The sequence below is a fragment of the Cyprinodon tularosa genome, unplaced genomic scaffold, assembly GCF_016077235.1.
Source record: "Cyprinodon tularosa strain WSP-4 unplaced genomic scaffold, ASM1607723v1 ctg8, whole genome shotgun sequence".
NCBI lineage: Eukaryota > Metazoa > Chordata > Actinopteri > Cyprinodontiformes > Cyprinodontidae > Cyprinodon > Cyprinodon tularosa.
In genome coordinates, this window is record NW_024039562.1 from 2264258 (window position 1) to 2283299 (window position 19042).

The 19042-nt window shown below is 37.7% G+C and overlaps 1 protein-coding gene across 8 annotated transcripts in view; it reads right to left on the reverse strand.

The window, feature by feature from the left end:
* Window positions 1-2013: 2013 nt before the first annotated feature.
* LOC119774112 (dedicator of cytokinesis protein 3-like) overlaps window positions 2014-19042 on the reverse strand; it is a 62405-nt gene continuing 45376 nt past the window's right edge. For 2 of the 8 annotated variants that reach the window (XM_038271467.1, XM_038271469.1), the window contains exons 38-54: window positions 17702-17850; window positions 14829-14915; window positions 14473-14577; window positions 13505-13646; window positions 13066-13232; window positions 10857-10943; window positions 10599-10778; window positions 10411-10494; window positions 10197-10313; window positions 9152-9294; window positions 8710-8845; window positions 8484-8565; window positions 6071-6186; window positions 5879-5963; window positions 5662-5784; window positions 5391-5473; window positions 2014-4736 (exon numbers count right to left, since the gene is read on the reverse strand). In XM_038271467.1, coding sequence (XP_038127395.1) covers window positions 4122-4736; window positions 5391-5473; window positions 5662-5784; window positions 5879-5963; window positions 6071-6186; window positions 8484-8565; window positions 8710-8845; window positions 9152-9294; window positions 10197-10313; window positions 10411-10494; window positions 10599-10778; window positions 10857-10943; window positions 13066-13232; window positions 13505-13646; window positions 14473-14577; window positions 14829-14915; window positions 17702-17850 — 2501 coding nt within the window. In that variant the 3' untranslated portion in view covers window positions 2014-4121. Of the gene's footprint in view, window positions 4737-5390; window positions 5474-5661; window positions 5785-5878; window positions 5967-6070; window positions 6187-8483; window positions 8566-8709; window positions 8846-9151; window positions 9295-10196; window positions 10314-10410; window positions 10495-10598; window positions 10779-10856; window positions 10944-13065; window positions 13233-13504; window positions 13647-14472; window positions 14578-14828; window positions 14916-17701; window positions 17851-19042 lie in introns of all 8 variants that reach the window. The other 6 variants (XM_038271471.1, XM_038271472.1, XM_038271473.1 and 3 more) reach the window with 5 other exon arrangements.

Consider the following 19042-nt stretch of genomic DNA (forward strand, 5'->3'; position numbering starts at 1 on the left):
AGCTTATACTGCCCATGTGATGCATCCATCTATAGTTGCGTTCCACAAGGAGAACTACATTACTTATGAATTTAAAACATCAATGGATACTTTTGAGTAAAACAAATATGTTTATTACGAAGCAGATTCTTAACAAGGTATTTCAGGAAAACTATTCCAGAAATAAAGCAGCTAATAAGGAGATATACTCTGAAACAGAGGGAACTAATCTAAGCAAATATTTTTCTCCATAAATGTTAATTTAAGGGGGTTCTATTTCTTAAACATTTTTGTGTTTTTCTTTTTCTTTTGGAGCAAATGAATGATCTATTATTCCAAACCGGGAGAGAATGACAGTACATGCAAACTTACCAAAACATGGTCATCCATTTATACAGTAGCAATAGGTCTAGCAAGGATAGCATAAACAAGCAACTCAAAGGCCATGATAGCTACAGTATACAGGACCTGCAGGAAACCTCAGCTCCTGTAGTAATTCTGTTGTCTGTCATTTGCTCTAAAACACCACAGACTGTTAAGAAAAGTGATATGTGGTAATCCCAGCAAGAAGATGGATGAAGACTAATACTTGGAAATCTTGTAAGACCAAGCTAAAAAAAAAAATAATAACACAACATGGTGATGAAAGCTTATCTTTACACTTATTTACAGAGACCAGACAGACCAAACAACTGCATTCAAGTCAAATAAAGAACAAAAAAAACTCTCCTGTTTTTTGTTTGTTTTGGTTGCTATTTTGGGAAAAATGTCACACAAAAAAAACATTTAGTCATTTTTTTTTAGTTTCCCAGAAATTGGGTTTATTGTATTTTGTATATTCTGTTGTATTCTGAAAATAGACTTTAAAAAGTTTATTGAGGTTGCGGTTATGTGGAAAAAGTGTGCTAGAATATAAAGTAAGCCTCTGCATTCATGGTCTCAATTGTTCACGAAACCTTTTACACCATAAAAAAAATTTGTTAAAAAGAAAGAAAAATATTCATGATATACTTCTTTCAGAAAAAAAGAAATTAATGTCAGTTAAGCTAAAAGCTACTCAGGCAAGAGCACATTAATATTATCTTCAATTAAAATCTCAAACATCGTATAGCTTATAAATCTATGTAGCACTATGGTTCCACATTGTTACTATAGATAACAGATTTGTCTTCAATATTTTAAATATATATATATATATGTGTGTGTGTGTGTGTATGTGTGTGTGTGTCACGACTCCTTGTGCAACAGTAGAATATGTTACCCATAAACAGACACCTCAGTTTTGAGTCCAAACCTGTTTAGATGAATGTTGCATTTCTTCCTCCTCTATCCCTCCCACTTCTAGTCTGTTAACCACTGATGGAAAAACAATGTGGGGTAAAACAAAGCAATAAACTCTCTGAAACAGTACAAATAAAATGTGTAATGATCAGCTGTGCACAAGGATTTACAGTTGTCCTAAAACAGGCTCTACCTCCTGTTTAACTCAGTCAGCGATGAAAAAGGGGCTGAAAAAATCTAAAGTTTTGAAGTTAGTCACAAATATATCCTTTTTTGACCCTAATTTCTACCAGTAAAATTGTGGAATACCCGTTAATATAATTTAAATTCAAAATTAACTCTTGAAAGCTATTTTAATTCATGCAAGTATGTTTGCAGAATTTTATCAGACTTGTATGAAACCTATTTGCAATGTAAGAATGTTATTAAAAAAAAAAACGCATGCAGTATCACATTAAAACCAAAAGGAATCAGTGCATCTGGATTTATCTTTATTTTATGGTGGCAAAGTAGTCAAAAATGTGCACTAATTAGATGATTATTTCCCCCTTTCCAAGAAAATGTCTCCTTCACCATTCCTGTGTGTTTTATGGCTGTGAAATAACAGCTCATTTGGCCAAAATGTAATTAATAAATAAAAGGGACCCCAAATTTCGTTGACGCGGTCATTTAGGAGCAAGCAGCGCCCTCTGCTGGCATTGGGAGGCACTGTGCCCTGTAGGAACAGCACAGAAGAAAGAGTATAGGAACAGATTGAGAGCTGATAAAAGATTGTCTTTAATGTTTGGCATTGTTAATGAATTCCATACCACAGCAGTTATGGGAGTAGGAAAACCACTTTTACAACCAAACACTTTTTGATCATGCTAACACCATATGTACAGGAAAGCACATTGAAAAGTGTATAAAGTATTTATATGAGAATTATGGTGGAGACAGGCCACAGTCTAATGAATTTGTCCTTTCCCAAACACTGATTATAGATATTTATCAATTACATTGATCTCTTGAATACATGTATATACACAAAACAACAATAAACCTTTTTTTTAGGGCTTCTGCGATAAATCTCAAAAAATATCTCACAATACTGCTGTATGTACAATAACAGAATGTACATTGAAAAATCCTCTTTGAGTATCACTTCACTCGCAATTTATTGTCAAAACCAAATATAATTAGTAACCTCAAATCCATACAAACGACAGCAGCCTATCTGATTCCTTCTTTCAGTTTCTGTGATATGCACGCACAACTGATGAGCTCACATACAAAAATAGATCTTGTCTAGTCAGCTGACAACTCGATGTACAGAAACACAAAGCATCCACCTGCAAAAATCAGCAATTGGTAAAATATTAGCTATATCCTTCCGACCAACAACGTGACGATAAACAGCGCAGTTTCTCCTACTTTGACAAAAAAAAGGAGCATTGCTCTCTGTCTTGTTGATCTTCAGCTTTCTCCATCATCAGAGTTAAACAGCAGAAGGTGAATGAGAAAAAGCTTCAGGCAGGTCAGAAATATCAGCACTAAAAAAAAACAATAATCTGAAACCAAAGCCAAACAAAAAAACATAGAAAAACATCACTAGGTAGATATCTGTTCTGTTTTTTGTTTCTCTTTCATTAAGAGGACAGAGTGAAAAAATGGCTGTTGCTAAATAATGAGAGGTCAGACTGCATTAGAGTGCACTTAAGGCAGGCAGGCGATTCCAACACCGTCAGGAGGGACCTGATAATGCCGCAGCAGCAGTGCGGGTTCAACCCTCATCGCTGACTTGACAGCAGATGCAGAAGGGGGGAAAAAATGTGGAGAGGAAGGTTGGTGACCGGAGTCCAGCAAGGAGCAATGTCAGGATGTGAAGTGGAGTCTTCCTGCTATCTTGGCCATGAACATGAAAGCCCATTGGCATGAGGCGGGTTTGCCCCTGTCCTCTGTTTCCCAGCAGTTCCTCATTCATCTCCAGATATCTTTGCCACACACACGTAAGACTAAGGAACTAATGAAGGACTTGACTTAAAGCACTTGAACATAAAACTGGGATTTGCAGCTTGTGCGATTACAAGAAGAACAACTCGTCTGAATACATTCACGTAGGTGTCCATACACTGGTATGTATGGAACACTGGTAGCTCATGTCTAAACACAGAGCTGCAGGCCCAGTCTTGAAGAGCTGTGATTCATGAGAGCCCAGCAGCAACACATATAACAGCGCACCATCTGATATGATTCACTATTAAGGAGCACTTAACAGTGTTGTTTGAAAAAAACAAAAACATGATGGGTTTTAGCCTTTGAAAATACTACAATGTAGCAAATTTATCAAAATAATTATTCGTATATATATAGATATGAAGCGTTTAAACAAGAAAAGTCACTCCACTGTGGATAATAGTTTGTTTGGTGTGAAAAATGACATGAGAAGCCAAATGAAGGTTGACCAGAGCTAATACTGCACCATAGATCAAGTTGGATGCAATGTTCCACAAAAAACTGTTGAGTCATATAACTGTCAAATGAAAAAAACATGCTCACAGACGAATTGTACAGCTCTGTACAATCTATCGATTTTTGTACAGAGTTAGTTTGTGTGACTGTTCTGCAGGTTCTTTGAATCCATGTCAGAGGCTGTGTGGACTGGTAGTCTGTGCCTCAGACTGCAGCTTTGTGGAGTTAAACTCCTTCTCATCCCTTCATGTGCACTGGCGATAAAATACACGGTGACAGGGATCAACCCGAAACACACGCATGCTTTACACGAGATGCTTTGTTACTGCTCTCATGGCTCAGTGCAGATGAAGAGATAAAGACACGATCCCTTTGACTGAATCATATGGAGACACCCCCCCCACATCTCCTCATTGGTTTTCCTCATGTTCCTCACTGATGCACTGCTCCCAAGGGTGTTTTCCTGGGTCCTCCCTGTGGCCGTGGGGGGAGTGGAAGATCCTGCGAGGCAGTGGGATGGGCTGAGGCGTTAGCTCCTCCTCAGGGATGCAGCCCTCTCTTAGGTAGGGTTTTGGGGGCACAGCTGGAGGCTGTGGCCTGCGGTAGGGAATGTGATGGGGAACATGCGTGGCAACATGGTGGTGCAGCGTAGGGCCGTGGGAGTGGCTCTCAAGCCCAGGGTGCCCGTGCTGGTGACTGTGTGGGTGTTGATGGGCGTGTGGGTGCGAAGCTGGGTTGCGGTAATGAAAAGGCCGAACTGGGTCGATGGAGTCGATTTCTGTGCCGCCGTAGTGAATGTGAAGGTAGGGAGAAGGCATGTATTCATCAGGGGGGGACCACAGGTGGCTTGGAAGAGGCTCCAAGGCGTCGTTCCTGATAGGACCAGGATCAGGATACTGGCCACCAAAGTTACTCTCACTAAGAGATGAAACTCCGCTGCTGGCACTGCCTGACAAGGTGGAGTTACTTCCACCTAAAGCTGACTGAGGACTGGTGGGGGAACCGGGGATAGGATGGAGAGGAGACTGGGGAGACAAACACACCAGCTGTCAGAAGTGGCAGTAAGAGTGCTGCTTCACTAGAATAAACATTTAAAATTCACGATTTCTCCAAATTTCTTGGGTTTTCTTTTCCAGTTTGACAAGAGCAAGTCCAAATGAAATTATTAAAGGCACAGTGCAGAGTATAAGTGTAAAAGATCAATTAAATTAAAGCAAAAAAATATCTAAAAAATACTAAAATCAAATCAAATACATGTGTTAAAGAAAACATACAAAAAGATAAAAACAGAGAATAACATTTCAATTCTGTTAGAAAAAGAAATTAAATAATAGATTTTTTTTAAAAGAAGCAAAGAGAAATAAGAAATAATAGAAGAAAAATTGTTTTATAAAAAAAAAGGAAAAAAGACCCAACCTTCTTCATCCATTTCAAATTTCTCCCTCTTCTTCTATAGTCATTATGATCAGATATTTCCCTACTAAGAAACCCTGACCGCAAACATAAATATTTACTTCAATTAACAGGAGGTCTAACAGAGCATGTTAATGAGTTGAAAAATTAATGGTGTTGTAAAAAATGGTGATCTAAAAAAATAAATCTAAGTAATGCGTAATGCCCTATCTAATGCCTTGATTTATATTCTGAAGAAAACATCTATAAATCTTCAAAGGGGATACCTTTCTGAGAGATCGAACTGGCAAAGCTGGAGGAGGGTCACTGTTCTGGTGGTGGAATGCATCACAGTGCATCATGAAATGCCCTGCAAAGAAAACATCTATTAAAGAAGAAATCATGTTGATCTGTACAAAACATACCTCTTTTTTCAAAGTTTTTCTAAACTCTACAAGCTGTGTAATAGCAGACAGTAACTGCAGAAAAACAGAATATTCAACTACAGCAGAAAACAAGATATTCAAAACTACAATATGCAGGGCAACGAGAAAGTACCTGAAGGGAATGATCTTGGGGGAACAGGAGGCATTATCACTCCTCCAGTAGAAGCCGACACATAGCTGACCTGCTCCCGGTTCTCTCCGTCCAGACTCCAGTTGCTGGAAGCATTGGAAAAGACTGCAGGAAGAACCAGATGAAGTCATGACATGTGAGTAAACACACTGCTAATATCTCGGGTATACAGTAAGGTTTCCCCTTATTTCAGAGTTACCTTTCTCTGGTAGATTCATGTGAGGATCAGCACAAGGCTTACAGGGGCTAACTTGCTGAAGTAAGGCACGCTGCATGTGGTTATTCTGCTGCAAACATGAGAAGTTACATTTTAAGATTCCTTCTTTTAATGTATCAGACACCCAAGAGAACTTGTGTATTGAATTGTTAGGATAGAGTTTTTCAACCATACCTGTCCATTCTCTGCCATGTTGTAGTACATAGAGTTGTTGGCCCTATCACGATGAGAGGGTAGAAGCATCATCACTTCTCGGTTGTGTTTGGCCTTATCGGGGAGAGACGGAGAGCCTGGACAGTAAATAATCAAAAAGGTTCAATATTTCTACAAAAAATAAAATAAAATCCCTGATTTATAGCACATGGATTCATTTGATGTTAGGTTATTTTTATTCAGTGTAGGGTTGTCAAAAGTATCGATACTCAAAAAAGTATTGATACTGAAATGTTGTATACGGATACAATACTCGTTTTTAAAAGTATCGATACAGTGCCACCACCAGTGGCACCTAAGCAGTCATTCATCTAAAGTGCAGAATAGAGTAAAATGCACCTCCTGAACACTGTGTGATTGAAGAATTCTGTGCACTTTTCAGTTTCAGACTTTTTTTTTGTAAGAGGTGCAGCTGCTGAGAATTATTTTTGTTTCTTAACCGGTTTGGCTAGTGTTATGAGTGCAAAGCATAGCCAAGGAAGGAACACTTAATTTTAATTTTATAGGTTTTTTATCAAACTTGCTTAATATTGTGCACAGCATACAACCTTTATTGTATTTATTTATTGTATTTTATTTATTAATGAAAATATTTCTGTAGAATTTTGGAGTCTTTGTTTTTATCCTTGTGGTATCGAAAATGGTATCGAGTATCGAGTATTTTCCTTAGTATCGGTATCGAGTTGAAAAGTTTAGTATCGTGACAACCCTAATTCAGTGTTAAAATGGGTCACTGTCCAGTGGAAACACACACGCTGCCTCTGATTTTCAACTGGCTAAAATGCTGAATTTATTTTTAAGATTATTCACCCTTTATTAGGGATGGGAATCGAAAACCGGTTCCTGTTAAGAACGAAACGATTCCATGGCATCGTTTGGCAGCTCGCTGAACGATTCTTTTTTCGATTCCTGCAGCACCAGAGCCTAAAGCGTCGGCTCTGGGGAGTACGAGTTACGTCACGTTTTTTACGTAAGTTACGCAAGTTACGCAAGTTGGAAGAACTATTCGAGGAGGAAGACAGCGAGCTGCGGTCACTTTGTGAATCAAAGCCCCGTCTTTCCTTAGCCCAGAGGGTAGATCAGGAAATCCAGCTCTATAAAAGCTTGCCCTCCATCCCCTGCAGGGATAGCGCCACACTGTGGTGGTGGAACAAGCAAGATACGCTGCCCTTGCTATCTGGACTGGCTGAAAACTACCTCTGTGTGCAGGCTTCCTCCACCCCATCTGAGAGGGTGTTCTCCACGGCTGGAGACACCATAAGCCCTGAAAGATCCCGTATCCTTCCAGAAAAGCAGATATGCTCATCTTTCTGCAAAAGAAGTGTTAATTTTCCCTACTACTGTTTTATAATTAGTATTTTTTGTTATTTAAAATAGGTTATTATCCCATCATTTGTTATTAGACATTGTTGGTTATTAAGTTTGTTCTTGTATTCATTTTTCATTTAAACACAGATGTTACTCCAGTTTCACATTTCCTGTGGACATCTTGATCTTGTTGAGTTTGTAAGATTGTGCAATAGTTAAGTAAACAAAGTTGATTCTGATAATCAAACTGTTTGTTCTCCTTTTTCCCCCAAATTGGAATCGAAAAAAGAATCGATAAAGAATCGAATCGTTTCATAGAATCGAAAAGGGAATCGGAATCGTGAAAATCTTTTCAATTCCCAACCCTACCCTTTATATCTATTATCATTTGAGAGATTTAAGTCTAATTTCCTATCACAAACAAAATTCTTGAATAAAAAGACAGCATTTTATTTTAGAATAAATGGAAAAATCTTTCATTTTACAATGTAAAGTTTTTCTTAAATAGAAATATATTCTTTTATCTATTTAAATAGTATGAACTGAGCCTATGAGGTTTTTTCTTAATACCCCTGAGCATTTTTTTTTATTTTCATGTAAAAATATCAAGTTTTGCAATATTTGCTGCAAAACCGCATCAATGCTGCCAAAAAGGTGGAAAAGTTTCTCTCTCAGTTGAATTTTCATTCAACCACTGTATGCTTGTTCACGTCTTTGCCACATGCACAGGTATTTTCCACCATAACCCCACCTTCCTGTATAAAAGCAACTGACTCAGACATATGCCTTCCCTAACATGTCACCCTGTCCTCCCCTAACTGGTGACAGACACATCAGGCATAGCTGAGTCAGTCTCTTGAAGAAAGTGGCTCAAACTGACAAGGCTCTGCCTGACTGGGCTACTCAAAGCCCTGTCAACCTGTGGTGATGGGGGGGGGGAAGAAAAATCCTCCACTTTATAAAAGATCTAATCCAGAATCATCACTAAGATAAATGACGTGTTTTGTAAGCAGATCTGCTAGATAGTAACTTTTCTTTTGAGACTTTGTGCATTTGTTCTTCTCACCTCTGGCACTTGACGGAGCTGAGTTTATAATCTGGGAGGAGTTGGAGCGGATTGAGCTCAAGCTAGAGGAGGATGGGCTTGGCTAGAAAGAAGGTATAAGAATAAAAAATAAATTGGAAAAGTGAACTATCAATACTAACGGAGTATGTGCATTTATACAGTAGATACAGTTGAGCAAAGTACAGGTAATTCTAAGTGTAATTTCATTGAGATTGTGAAGTTTTACCTGCATGTGCAAAGCCTCCTCTGGGTGCTCCCCCATCAAGCCGTCTGTCATGATGACAAGGTTTCCTGCCTCGCTCGAGGTGTGAGAAGACAGGGAGGAGGATGAATGACGGATGGAGCCTTGCAGATTCAAGGGGCTGCAGGGCAAATATGTAGTTGGAGACCAGAAATAAAATATTTACTGTAGATATTACATTTCTTTAGACCTTCTGAAACACTTAAAGCTTCATTAGTTTATAAAAGTCTGGGGAAATCTGATCTCAAATAAATGATCTGATATGGCCGACATTAAATTTAAGTTTGCTTTATATTGAGCTTAGTGTTCTTAAACATATAACACAATGACGGGTGGCAAACTAATTGAAGACATTGATTTCTCTTAAATCGTGGCTTGAATAAAATTTTGCAGCATAGCTTTTGGGATGAAGGTTTGAGTGACTGACCTGTGCCTGTGTATCAGCCGGACGCTCTCAGGGCTCATGTGGTTGTGTGTGGAGAGGATGCCTCTGGGAGAATTGACCCCTGGGCAGCCTGCTGGGCCAAATCGATCCATGCTGGGCACACACTGCTGGGACCCAATCACATACTACTCTAATTATTTACACTGCTCACACAAACCATTCTAGATGCAGAGAACAACATCTCAAAAAAGTCAAACATTTATATTCACAAGAGCTTTTTATGTTTGCCATAAGAATAAGAGTATACTTTGTGGATCCAAGGGGGAGTTACTTATTAAGTAACAAGCTAACCCATTTACGGTGTTATATCAAATAAATAAAAATAACAAACAAAAGTATGTTTACATTTTGTCATGCTAAAACCACAAACTTCAAAGCCTTGAAGTTCTTAGTCAACAAAAAAAAAAAAAAAACTATGTTTAGCAGATAAATCAAATTGTGCACCAGTCTAAGGATTTGAATCATCTGAAACTTAGTAGAGTCAGTATTATGATTTGGGAATGCGGCAGGACCAGGGAAGAGTGTTAGAGTTAGAAAGATGGATGAAACTGAATACATAGCAATCCTGAAAATATGCAGAAAACTTAAGATCCAAACCAAACTGAAATATTAGAAGGGTCCAGAAAAATTCACAATTGAATATATTTGGAGATCTGTGTTAAGTCTTGAGAAATGCAGATGTTTTACATCTACTCTACCTAAGCCTGACCTATGTTTCAATACATAAACAAATTATTTAGTCTCTTGATGTGTTAAGCTTGTAGAAAAATAGCTTAAAAGATTTGCAGCTGCCAGACTGATCAAGAAAAGCTAATGCCCCACACTCAAAATAAATGCATTTAAATAAAAAAAAAAAAAGAAATGTGGGAAAATTTAAGAGTTAAAAAACGTTGCAATGCATGATAAGTTTAGTGATACATGAATTCATTTCAGTTAAAATTCAAATCAAATTGATCTCCAAGGACAATTCAATAAGAATCTTTACAAAAGAAAGATGGAAAAAGTAGTTGGGGCTGTGCATACTCACGTGGTGTAAACCTGTTCTCATCATGTGGAACTGGTCCACAAGCTTTTTGTGCAGAGGACGCATTTCTGGATGCACCAGTTTCTCGTGGACTGCCAGCCCCACTCCAAGAATATGCACCTTACATCAAATATGAAGTAAAACTAGATGTTTACTGAACAAGTTTCCATTTCCAAAGCATTTCTAAATCTGTTTAAGTATTTAAATTGAGTCTGACCTGCTCCTGCATCAGCTCCTTCAGATGCGTGATTCTCTCTGTGTCCTCGGGGTGACTGCTGATGTAGTCCTTATCGAAGAAGGCCTGTTGCAGATAATCAAACAAAGGATAAAGATTTCTCACAGCACCAGCTCAACACTCATCGTTTTTTAAACTTGTCTCCATTTTTCTCTGCCCTCAAGTGGTACCTCCTGATATCTGGCGATGCCTCCATTCACAGCAGCATCTATGACACCATTGAGACACATGCTGAGCGGGTTGACGTTGCCGTGATGCTGCCTGTGTTGGTACTGGCTGATCAAAGTCCGCAGCTCCTGGGTCTTATTCTCCACAACGTAAATGGCATTCTCGAGCGGGCTCACCTCCACCTGAAGACATGGATCAAGTAGATATTAAAAATTCTGAGACATGTGAATAAATGTGTTACATGTTTGATATGAAATTACCAGTTCTCTCCTTTCCACTTCTGCCCAGCGGGCGATCCCAGGAAGAGGCCGAGCCAGGATCAGAGTTGTTCTCTCAATCCACAGACTCTGTTAAACATGCAGATAAAAAGCTGAGGTTATCCTAACATCATCATCTAATATTAGTAAAACCCAGTGGGCATCTGAGTGTGTATTACAGATAAAAAAGCTGGCAGGCACAAACTCAGTAGTAGAAAGTTGGCCTACATGCTCAACATTTTGTGTGGTTTGGTTTTAAATCTAGGTTACTGTGTCATAGAAAACAACATTATGCATTATAAGCAAGTCTACATAACCCCTAAGGGTGTTTATTTATTTATTTTTTTATATTTCAGCAGTAGTAGACACCATTACAGCATTATGAAAGATATAGTAAACTAACAACTCTTAATAATTTAAGAAAATAAATAATATTTTTCAGTTTTATGAGAGATTCTGCCTACATATATCAAATACTATTCGTGATCATCAAAAGAACCTATAGAAAAATATTTATATTAAAAGAGTATTTATAATTTTGGTTCAGCTAGGTGTTTATCCAGTAGATGTTTCTAATGTTGCAGAGTAGAAAAAGTACTTTAATTGGAATAAAAAAAATAACCGTAGAAATAAAGGAATTCCAATAAGGTATATTAGACATGGAATATAGATTTAAATTGAATTAAACCAAAACAAGCTGATCTATATCCTATGTTAACACTTTAAATACACTTAAGATATTGGTTTAGTGGACCATTACTTAGTTTTGTCCTCTTTTTTTGTGTGTCCTGTTTTGCCAATATGGTTCTGGGAATAGATGTCCCAGAGCTCGATAATAGCCCAACAGCTTTGCTTTCACAAGCGGACCATTATGACTGTTGCCATGAGGTTCCGCCTGATACCTGTAGATGAAACTTTATTGAAAATTTGTCCTGTAAAGCTCAAATGTTAATAGGATACCAAGTTAAAAATAGCTGTATAGTTGGCATTTTAAATCTTAGTCATGTTTTTCTAAAGGCATAGGAGATTATTTTAATGAAAGCAGCATATAAGAAGGGAAAACCCAAATTAAGATAATGATAGGTGCTAAATAACCATTTACATAATAATAATGTTTGTTTTGCTGTAATAACGAAAAAATAACCTTCTTCTATACAAATTTCCAAACTTTTGATCTGTAGTTAAGGTTGAAAATCCAACTTTGCTTGTTTCATTTTAGTTCTAGTTCAGCAGAACAGCTTTTTTTTTTCATTGTAAATGCAAACAGATTCATTTATATGATGGAGGAGGAACCTACAAGTAAGATCAGGGCACCTGAATCCCGAGAAGGCTGCAAATTTCCATCTTTGAATCGTGCAAGACCCTTAAGTGCAGAATGGTCTCTAGGGCTCAACATTTACAACCTAATGCTCTCTATTGGACGGATTAAATGCAGAGGACACATTTTCTTATAATTTTGAAAACTGCAATGAAAAATTAAGATTAATATTAAAGGCTATAATTTTACTATATTATTATTATTAGACAATATAAAAACTTCTTAATTTTTTTCTGTATTAAGTTATATTTTTTCATTTAAGTTAGTTTAAAAATTATTTACGTTCCTAGTTGCATTGTACGTATATTACCCAACAGCTATATGATAAGACTGTAAAGACAGGAACCAGATTTGCTTTATTATATATTTGATCATTTTGCATAATTACTAGACCCGTTTCCCTTGTACAGTTCGATAAAATTTGCTGTGAACAGATGGTTTATACAGAAACTAAATCAAATCAAATTAAGCTGTTTTCTAATGTGCGGCATGATAAATATTTGTTTTAACTAATCAATGTTTTTACTGTTCACATTAGTTTGATGAAACTGTCTTTAACTTTTAAATACTGAATCAAAAACATGAAAAAAGGTTTATCCCCAAATGGCATAGGTTAAAAAATAGGTATTATGGTAACAAAAGAGAAACATTATAGACTAACTGAGCTTAAGCTCTGGTTTATTTATTTTAAAAGAAGAAAAAGCTGCACAGCTCCGGCTTTGGCCACCAGGGGGCATTACACCCCCTTTAATCCCTTGAGACATTTATCACTTCATCCTTAATTACCTGCTGTGTCAACACTTAGATCAGTTTCAAGTATTAAACTATATCTGGAATATAATGTTTGAAAAGATGCTGAACAGAGCAGGGAGAGTCAGTGCTGGCTCATCATACCCTGAACTCATTCTCACGGTCCTTGGGCCCTTTGTGGAAAGGCCTGTCATAGTGGAAGCGACTGACGTTGTTTATGCGGTAGAAACTCTTGATCCTCTCAGGCACACGCTCAAGCTGAGGCACATCAGAGATGTCTGAAACTGGAGTCACTGCGTAGATCTGCAAGTCTAGGGAAAGCAGCCGTCAAGGAAGAGACAGGCGAGTCAGATGTTCACAGAGGAGGAAAAGGGAGAGGGAGATGAAAAGGAAAATGCTTGAAGAGCACGTTTTCTTTTACCGTCTGACTCTAGGGGAACAATGACAGATCTAGGTTTAGTTTTTTTTATTCAATATACAAGATTATTCACTTATCATCTCTCTGAGTCAAAGACACTAGGAATTTCTGCTATGTGGGTATCGCTGAATGGTGGCATTAACAGAAGGGAAGTTAAGAGGATACACTGGGCATCGCTCTGCAGAATGGTGTCATCTGGTTGGTTGGTGTGCTGCATTGCAATGGCTTGTGGAAATTCCCCCAGCATCCTTTGCTGGAAGTCCTCAAGGCGCTCATAGTCATATCCACGGCAGACAAACTCCTTATTCTATAGAGAAACAGAAGGAAGAAAACATGCAGTCAAAACTAACTGAAAGCCTCCAGCTCTTACTCAGTAAAGGATCTTTTACACAACAGGTTGATTTTAAGTAAACTTCAGCTTATCCTTTTCACTGTTTCATCACCAACAGCGTAAGTTGCTGTGATAGTTTTACTCACAATTTAAGCTTTACCAGAAAAAACATGAGAAAATTAGCTATTGTGTGACTCCTGGGTTGTTAATAGAATAGATGAGATTCACTTTGGAAAGTTTAGCATTAACATTACACTTAAATTACATAACATATTTCAGACTAAGGTATATTATAGCTTCTATTAATGTTTGCTTCTTCCAAATTACTCAAAAGTATCAGCAGCTAGTCCAAACTGGCCTAACCCTTCCCATGATCTAAATTTAACTAAGAAGTTGGTTTCTGATTGGACATGAGTTATCTATCCAAAAATAACAAGCTTTGGTGATGAGCTCCAAGTCTTAGAGGTTGGAAGGCCCTCTTGCCAACACCCTAATCTTTCTGCTCTGGACAGATTTTCTGTTAGATTCAAGACTAGACTTTGGACGAACACTCCAAAACATTACTACTTTTATGAGTTAGAGAAAATAAAATCTTTTATTTTAAGTTATTTACATCAAGTACAACACATAAAAAAAATATTTTATTTAAACAAGCTGCAGTTTATCTTCCATCACCACTGAAACTCAGAGCAGATATGTCCGTTATGCCCCCACCCCACTACTGAGTGGGGGGATAACAATCCCCTGCTGTGATGGAGATTTGCATGGTCACTGCAATGACTGCAGACTTAGAAAGTCTTACCCTGAGGAAGAAAGGAAACTTCCTTCCATAGAAGCCCATTTTAAAAAACTCCGGCTCAATCCTCTGCTGTTCGATGATATTGTCATAATACGCTGCCTCCATTTTCTGTGATACAACGACAAACATGCAGAAGAGCCAGGATGAATAATAATTTAATCACACACTTTACTGAATCCTCTGCGTTTCCTGAGGAGTGTGGGCGTGCTCAGGTAATTGGGACATTGTGTTTGCACTTCACACCACACAGCAGAGCATCACAGTGACAGAGCGAGCTGAAAATCTCTCCTTCCAGCATCACAGAGGACGCTTGTTTGATGATAGCAGCAGAAACGGGTTGCGTGCAGCACTTTACTTACCCGTATCCAGCTGAGACTCTGATAATCATATAAAGTCTCATACTGGAAAGCCAGCTCCCGGCAGAGAGAGATCCCATATTCCCAGCACTGCAGAGATAGATATAAAAAAGAGATCATGGAAGTTTAAGACTCTAATCTACAAATTTAGCTTTGCTATGCTACAAATAATGATAAAAATGTTCATATACTTCATCTTAACTGTTTGCATCTTGTGAATGAGCTTTGGAATATAGAGTTTTCTAAACCTCAACATGATATTTGCCGAACTGGAAGAGTTAACATATCCTGACACCTTTTCCACTTCTGATGGGATGGATTGGGGCTTTGTGTCTCCACTCACCCGTAGTCATTTGATATGGATAATGATTGATCCAAAAGACAATCAGAAAAATGTAGTTTCCTCGACAGGGTGGTTTGACTAATCTTCAAAGACAGGGTAAGGTGCAGGATAGAACCTCTGAGGAGTCATTTTAGATATTTGGTGCATCTGATCAGAAATCATCATTTTTTTAGGTTATCTGTGCATGACCTACTGAGAGAAGAACTGTTCAGAGTCATATGAATAAATTAGAATATGTGTTTTAATAAGCATTGTTGGTCCCGTTAAAAGTAATATTTGAAACTAACCTTTAAGAAGGTATTAAAAATATCATTCTTAAAATATCAGTTTAAAAACGTGACTGTGTGACATGCTTCTATATGCAGTATTTAACTTAATAAACCGAGCTCCTGAGGTAAGAGGTTTTTTTACAGTTTTGTTTCGTTTGCCCCCGAATGAGCTGTAGGGGAGTGGGTGGGGTTTACTTCCTGGATAGATTACATCCATGTCCTGATTGTAGTTATGCAAACAACAATTGAGAAGATGGATGGATGTAGTGACTTTACTAAATTAAAATGCAACTTGGACACCGTCAACCTAAGAAACTGTTTCATTTTTATCTAAAAAGAAAATATGGGGGAAATCATAATCATTATAATTTGTAATGAATCACGTTTCCAAAAGAGTTCTAATTTTAAACATCTAAATTTAGCATTTTATTTTTGTTAATACTGTTTAAAAACTTGTATAAACACTGCAAATAGGTCAAATGTCAAGGTATCTCTACCTTTTGTGAAACGCTGCCATGTAAAGGAGACGACATATTTGTCAGGCTGCAGCCTTTCCAGTGGCATACATGCAAATTCTGCACACCAGTAATCTTTTTGGGCTGCTATACTAGAGCCTATTTTTAGTGCTGAAATCTTTTTTGTCTTTGCAAAGCTTGATTCAATTATAACAGATGATATTTCCTCCTGACACCATGCAGCCATAGCACAAGTGCTCAAAGGTTAAAAATCTATTTTTGAAATCCCTAAATATGTAGAAATTAAAAGAAAAAAAGTTAAGGGTTGACGTGACATAAGCAGTTGTTTAGTTTCTCACAACACAACTCTAGAAGGCAAATATAATAAAGTAAAAAAAACAGCTTATTATTGCAGAAATCCTCAGTATTAACTCTAATCCTGTATAATTATATGATAACACTGTTTTGACTTCCAACTGGTTTGGCTTTGGATGGTTTAGTTGCAAGAAACAACAGAACCAGTCATTTCTTGCAGTGCCGCCATTTCACTGTAATCATTTTGACTGTTAAGCAGTTTCAAAGTTGTAGTAAAGGGAGGTAGCAAGGTTTATAAGTAAATGGTAAATATCCAGTACTTATATAGCATTTTTCCAAGTCAGAAGACTTGACCAAATCGCTTTACACGACATTCAGTCATTCACATATTCACACACTGATGGTGGCAAGCTACATTGCACCACAATTGCCCTCCGGCTCACTGACAGAAGCGAGGCTGCCGTACATTGGCGCCACCAGTCTCTCTGACCACCATCAGTAGGCAATGCAGGTGAAGTGTCTTATCCAAGGATACAATGACACTCAAAGCCTGGATCTTATTGACAGATCTTTAAATGACTTTAGGTAAAAACCTGAAGACTGCCTTTTAGGTCACATTTAGTTATCTTTTTCCAATATAAATGTTAACACTCATTGCACAAGAACGCTCTATGGAAGTACAGTATTTGTCCCTTTTACAAAGAAGTAACTACAGGAGAAGGAAATGAGTTAATGAAAGATGACAGTTTTATTTCTTTTCAGCTGCTACCTGGCTCCGCTGGGCATTTTTCTCTGCAGAGCACATGGGCCGGTCAACTAATTTAATTTTTTGGATGAACACTGGCCAGGGAGGGGAGGTTTGGAAAAGAAAATTACATTTGAACTGATTGCTGAATTTCAGTAAAAAGCAGTGCAGTTTGTGCAAAGACTATACACTTTTACAAGTTATTTCTGGAGCCCGACACACATAGATCAGAAATTATCTTGAAATAAACCTGCTTTAAAAATTAAAATCCAGCTTTTAAATAATTAGACATTAGTAATTTTAATTTTAACTTGTGAAGCAATTCTGCAGCATGCATCTAATAAGATATATGCTGTCTTATTAGTATGTAGAACTTTAGCAAAAGATTAAGGAGAAGGCATTGAAAAGTTAATGAGGGGTGAATTAATCTTTTTCTGTGAACAGCTGCATTTTGAAGATGCGAATTAACCAAACCCTTGACTGCTGGGTCCAAACGAAAGAAACTTTTAGGAAAAATCTACTTTCTAGTTTTCTTTTCCAGGAAGTTCATCAGAATTATTTCCTGACTGTTATTCATTTATTTATTTATTTTAAATAAAAGTCAGGAACATTTTCTCTTTTTAGTGACAATAAGATGCTCAGAAACATTAAAATGACACCGATCAGTATTAACAAGGAACAAAATCACTAAGAATTGAAACTAGAAGAACTTTAAAAGATAGAGCTAAAGAAAAAAATAAATCACTTGCCTTTCCCTTGTTGAAGTAGTGGAGGATTTTACGACTCAGGTTTTCTTTGCGTTGCCACTCACTCTGACAGGGGTAGTGGAGAAAATCCCTCAGAGGTCGGTCCTCCCACTGCAGCAGCTCCCAGTACAGCAGCAGAGTGAACGCTGCCTCTGTTCAAATAGTCATAAAGGAAACAAAGACGTAATTATGTTCAATAGAGAGAAAAGAATTAATGCATGGTTCATACATTCATACTATTTATTGGGAACAGATGGAATATGATGAAAAACACAGTGGCAAAATACATATGTTGCCATGATGGTGACACGAGATTAAGACATCCTTTTGGATGTTTAAATCCTAGCAGTTCAATCTCACTCCTCATTTTCATCTTCCAAAAAATGTTTTAAAACACAAAATAAAAATCGTTTTATGGAAGTTTCAGAATAAAAGTTCAGGGAAGCTGACAGTGATGGCCACTGTATTACTCTGCTCCTGCACTCCTTCAGAAATAAAGCCCTGGTGGACCTAAAGATATGCTGGTTGTCACTGTCCTGAAGTCCAGTGACACACAGGCTTCAGCTTCCTTACAGGCAGTATGACATCTTCTCCCAGGATTTCCTTGTAGGTCAATTAATTCATGTCCTTCACACATACAGTAGCAGGCCTTCAGTTATAAACAAAGCAGCCGTAGAGCAGCCGTAGAGCAACCTCCATCCACTGCCACACTCTACTGAAGCTGTGGTTTTTCTTTTATTGTATCTTTTTGATCACTGCTGGTTTATGTCATTGATTCAGACTTGGAGCTCGTCTGGATCTGTAATGTGACTTACTGAGGAACTACCAAATCCGACAACCATTAATCTGTTTGCCTGACCTGGCTTCGGAATCCTGCATATTTCCCTGGGCTGCAGCATCTGGGACATTCTTGGTGGCTGGATCCTACCTCGTTCTCTGGGCATGGACTGAACTTGTAAACCAGGTGAGTGACTCACTTTTACAATCTTTATCCATTAGATTCACATAGTCACAAATCTCCTGCAGAGTTTCCTGCCTTTGATACCCTAGCCACTGCAGATCTGAAGCCATTTTTAAATAAATGCTTTTTGAGTTATCCTATTGACTGCCTTGAATACTGGGTCCCTCTGTGCTGAGTCGTTAGTTCCTCTGCTCTGATTGGTCCTTTAACTTTAAACTTGTGAACTCCCCAGCATCTCTTTGTTATCTTTTGTATTATTTTCTTTGTTGGTGCAAGGAAGTGACCTTTTTGACAATTATCTCGATAGCTAAAGTTTCAACATTCATTGACAAATTTCACCATCAACAGTCCATATATTAGAATTTCATGTAACTATTCAATTT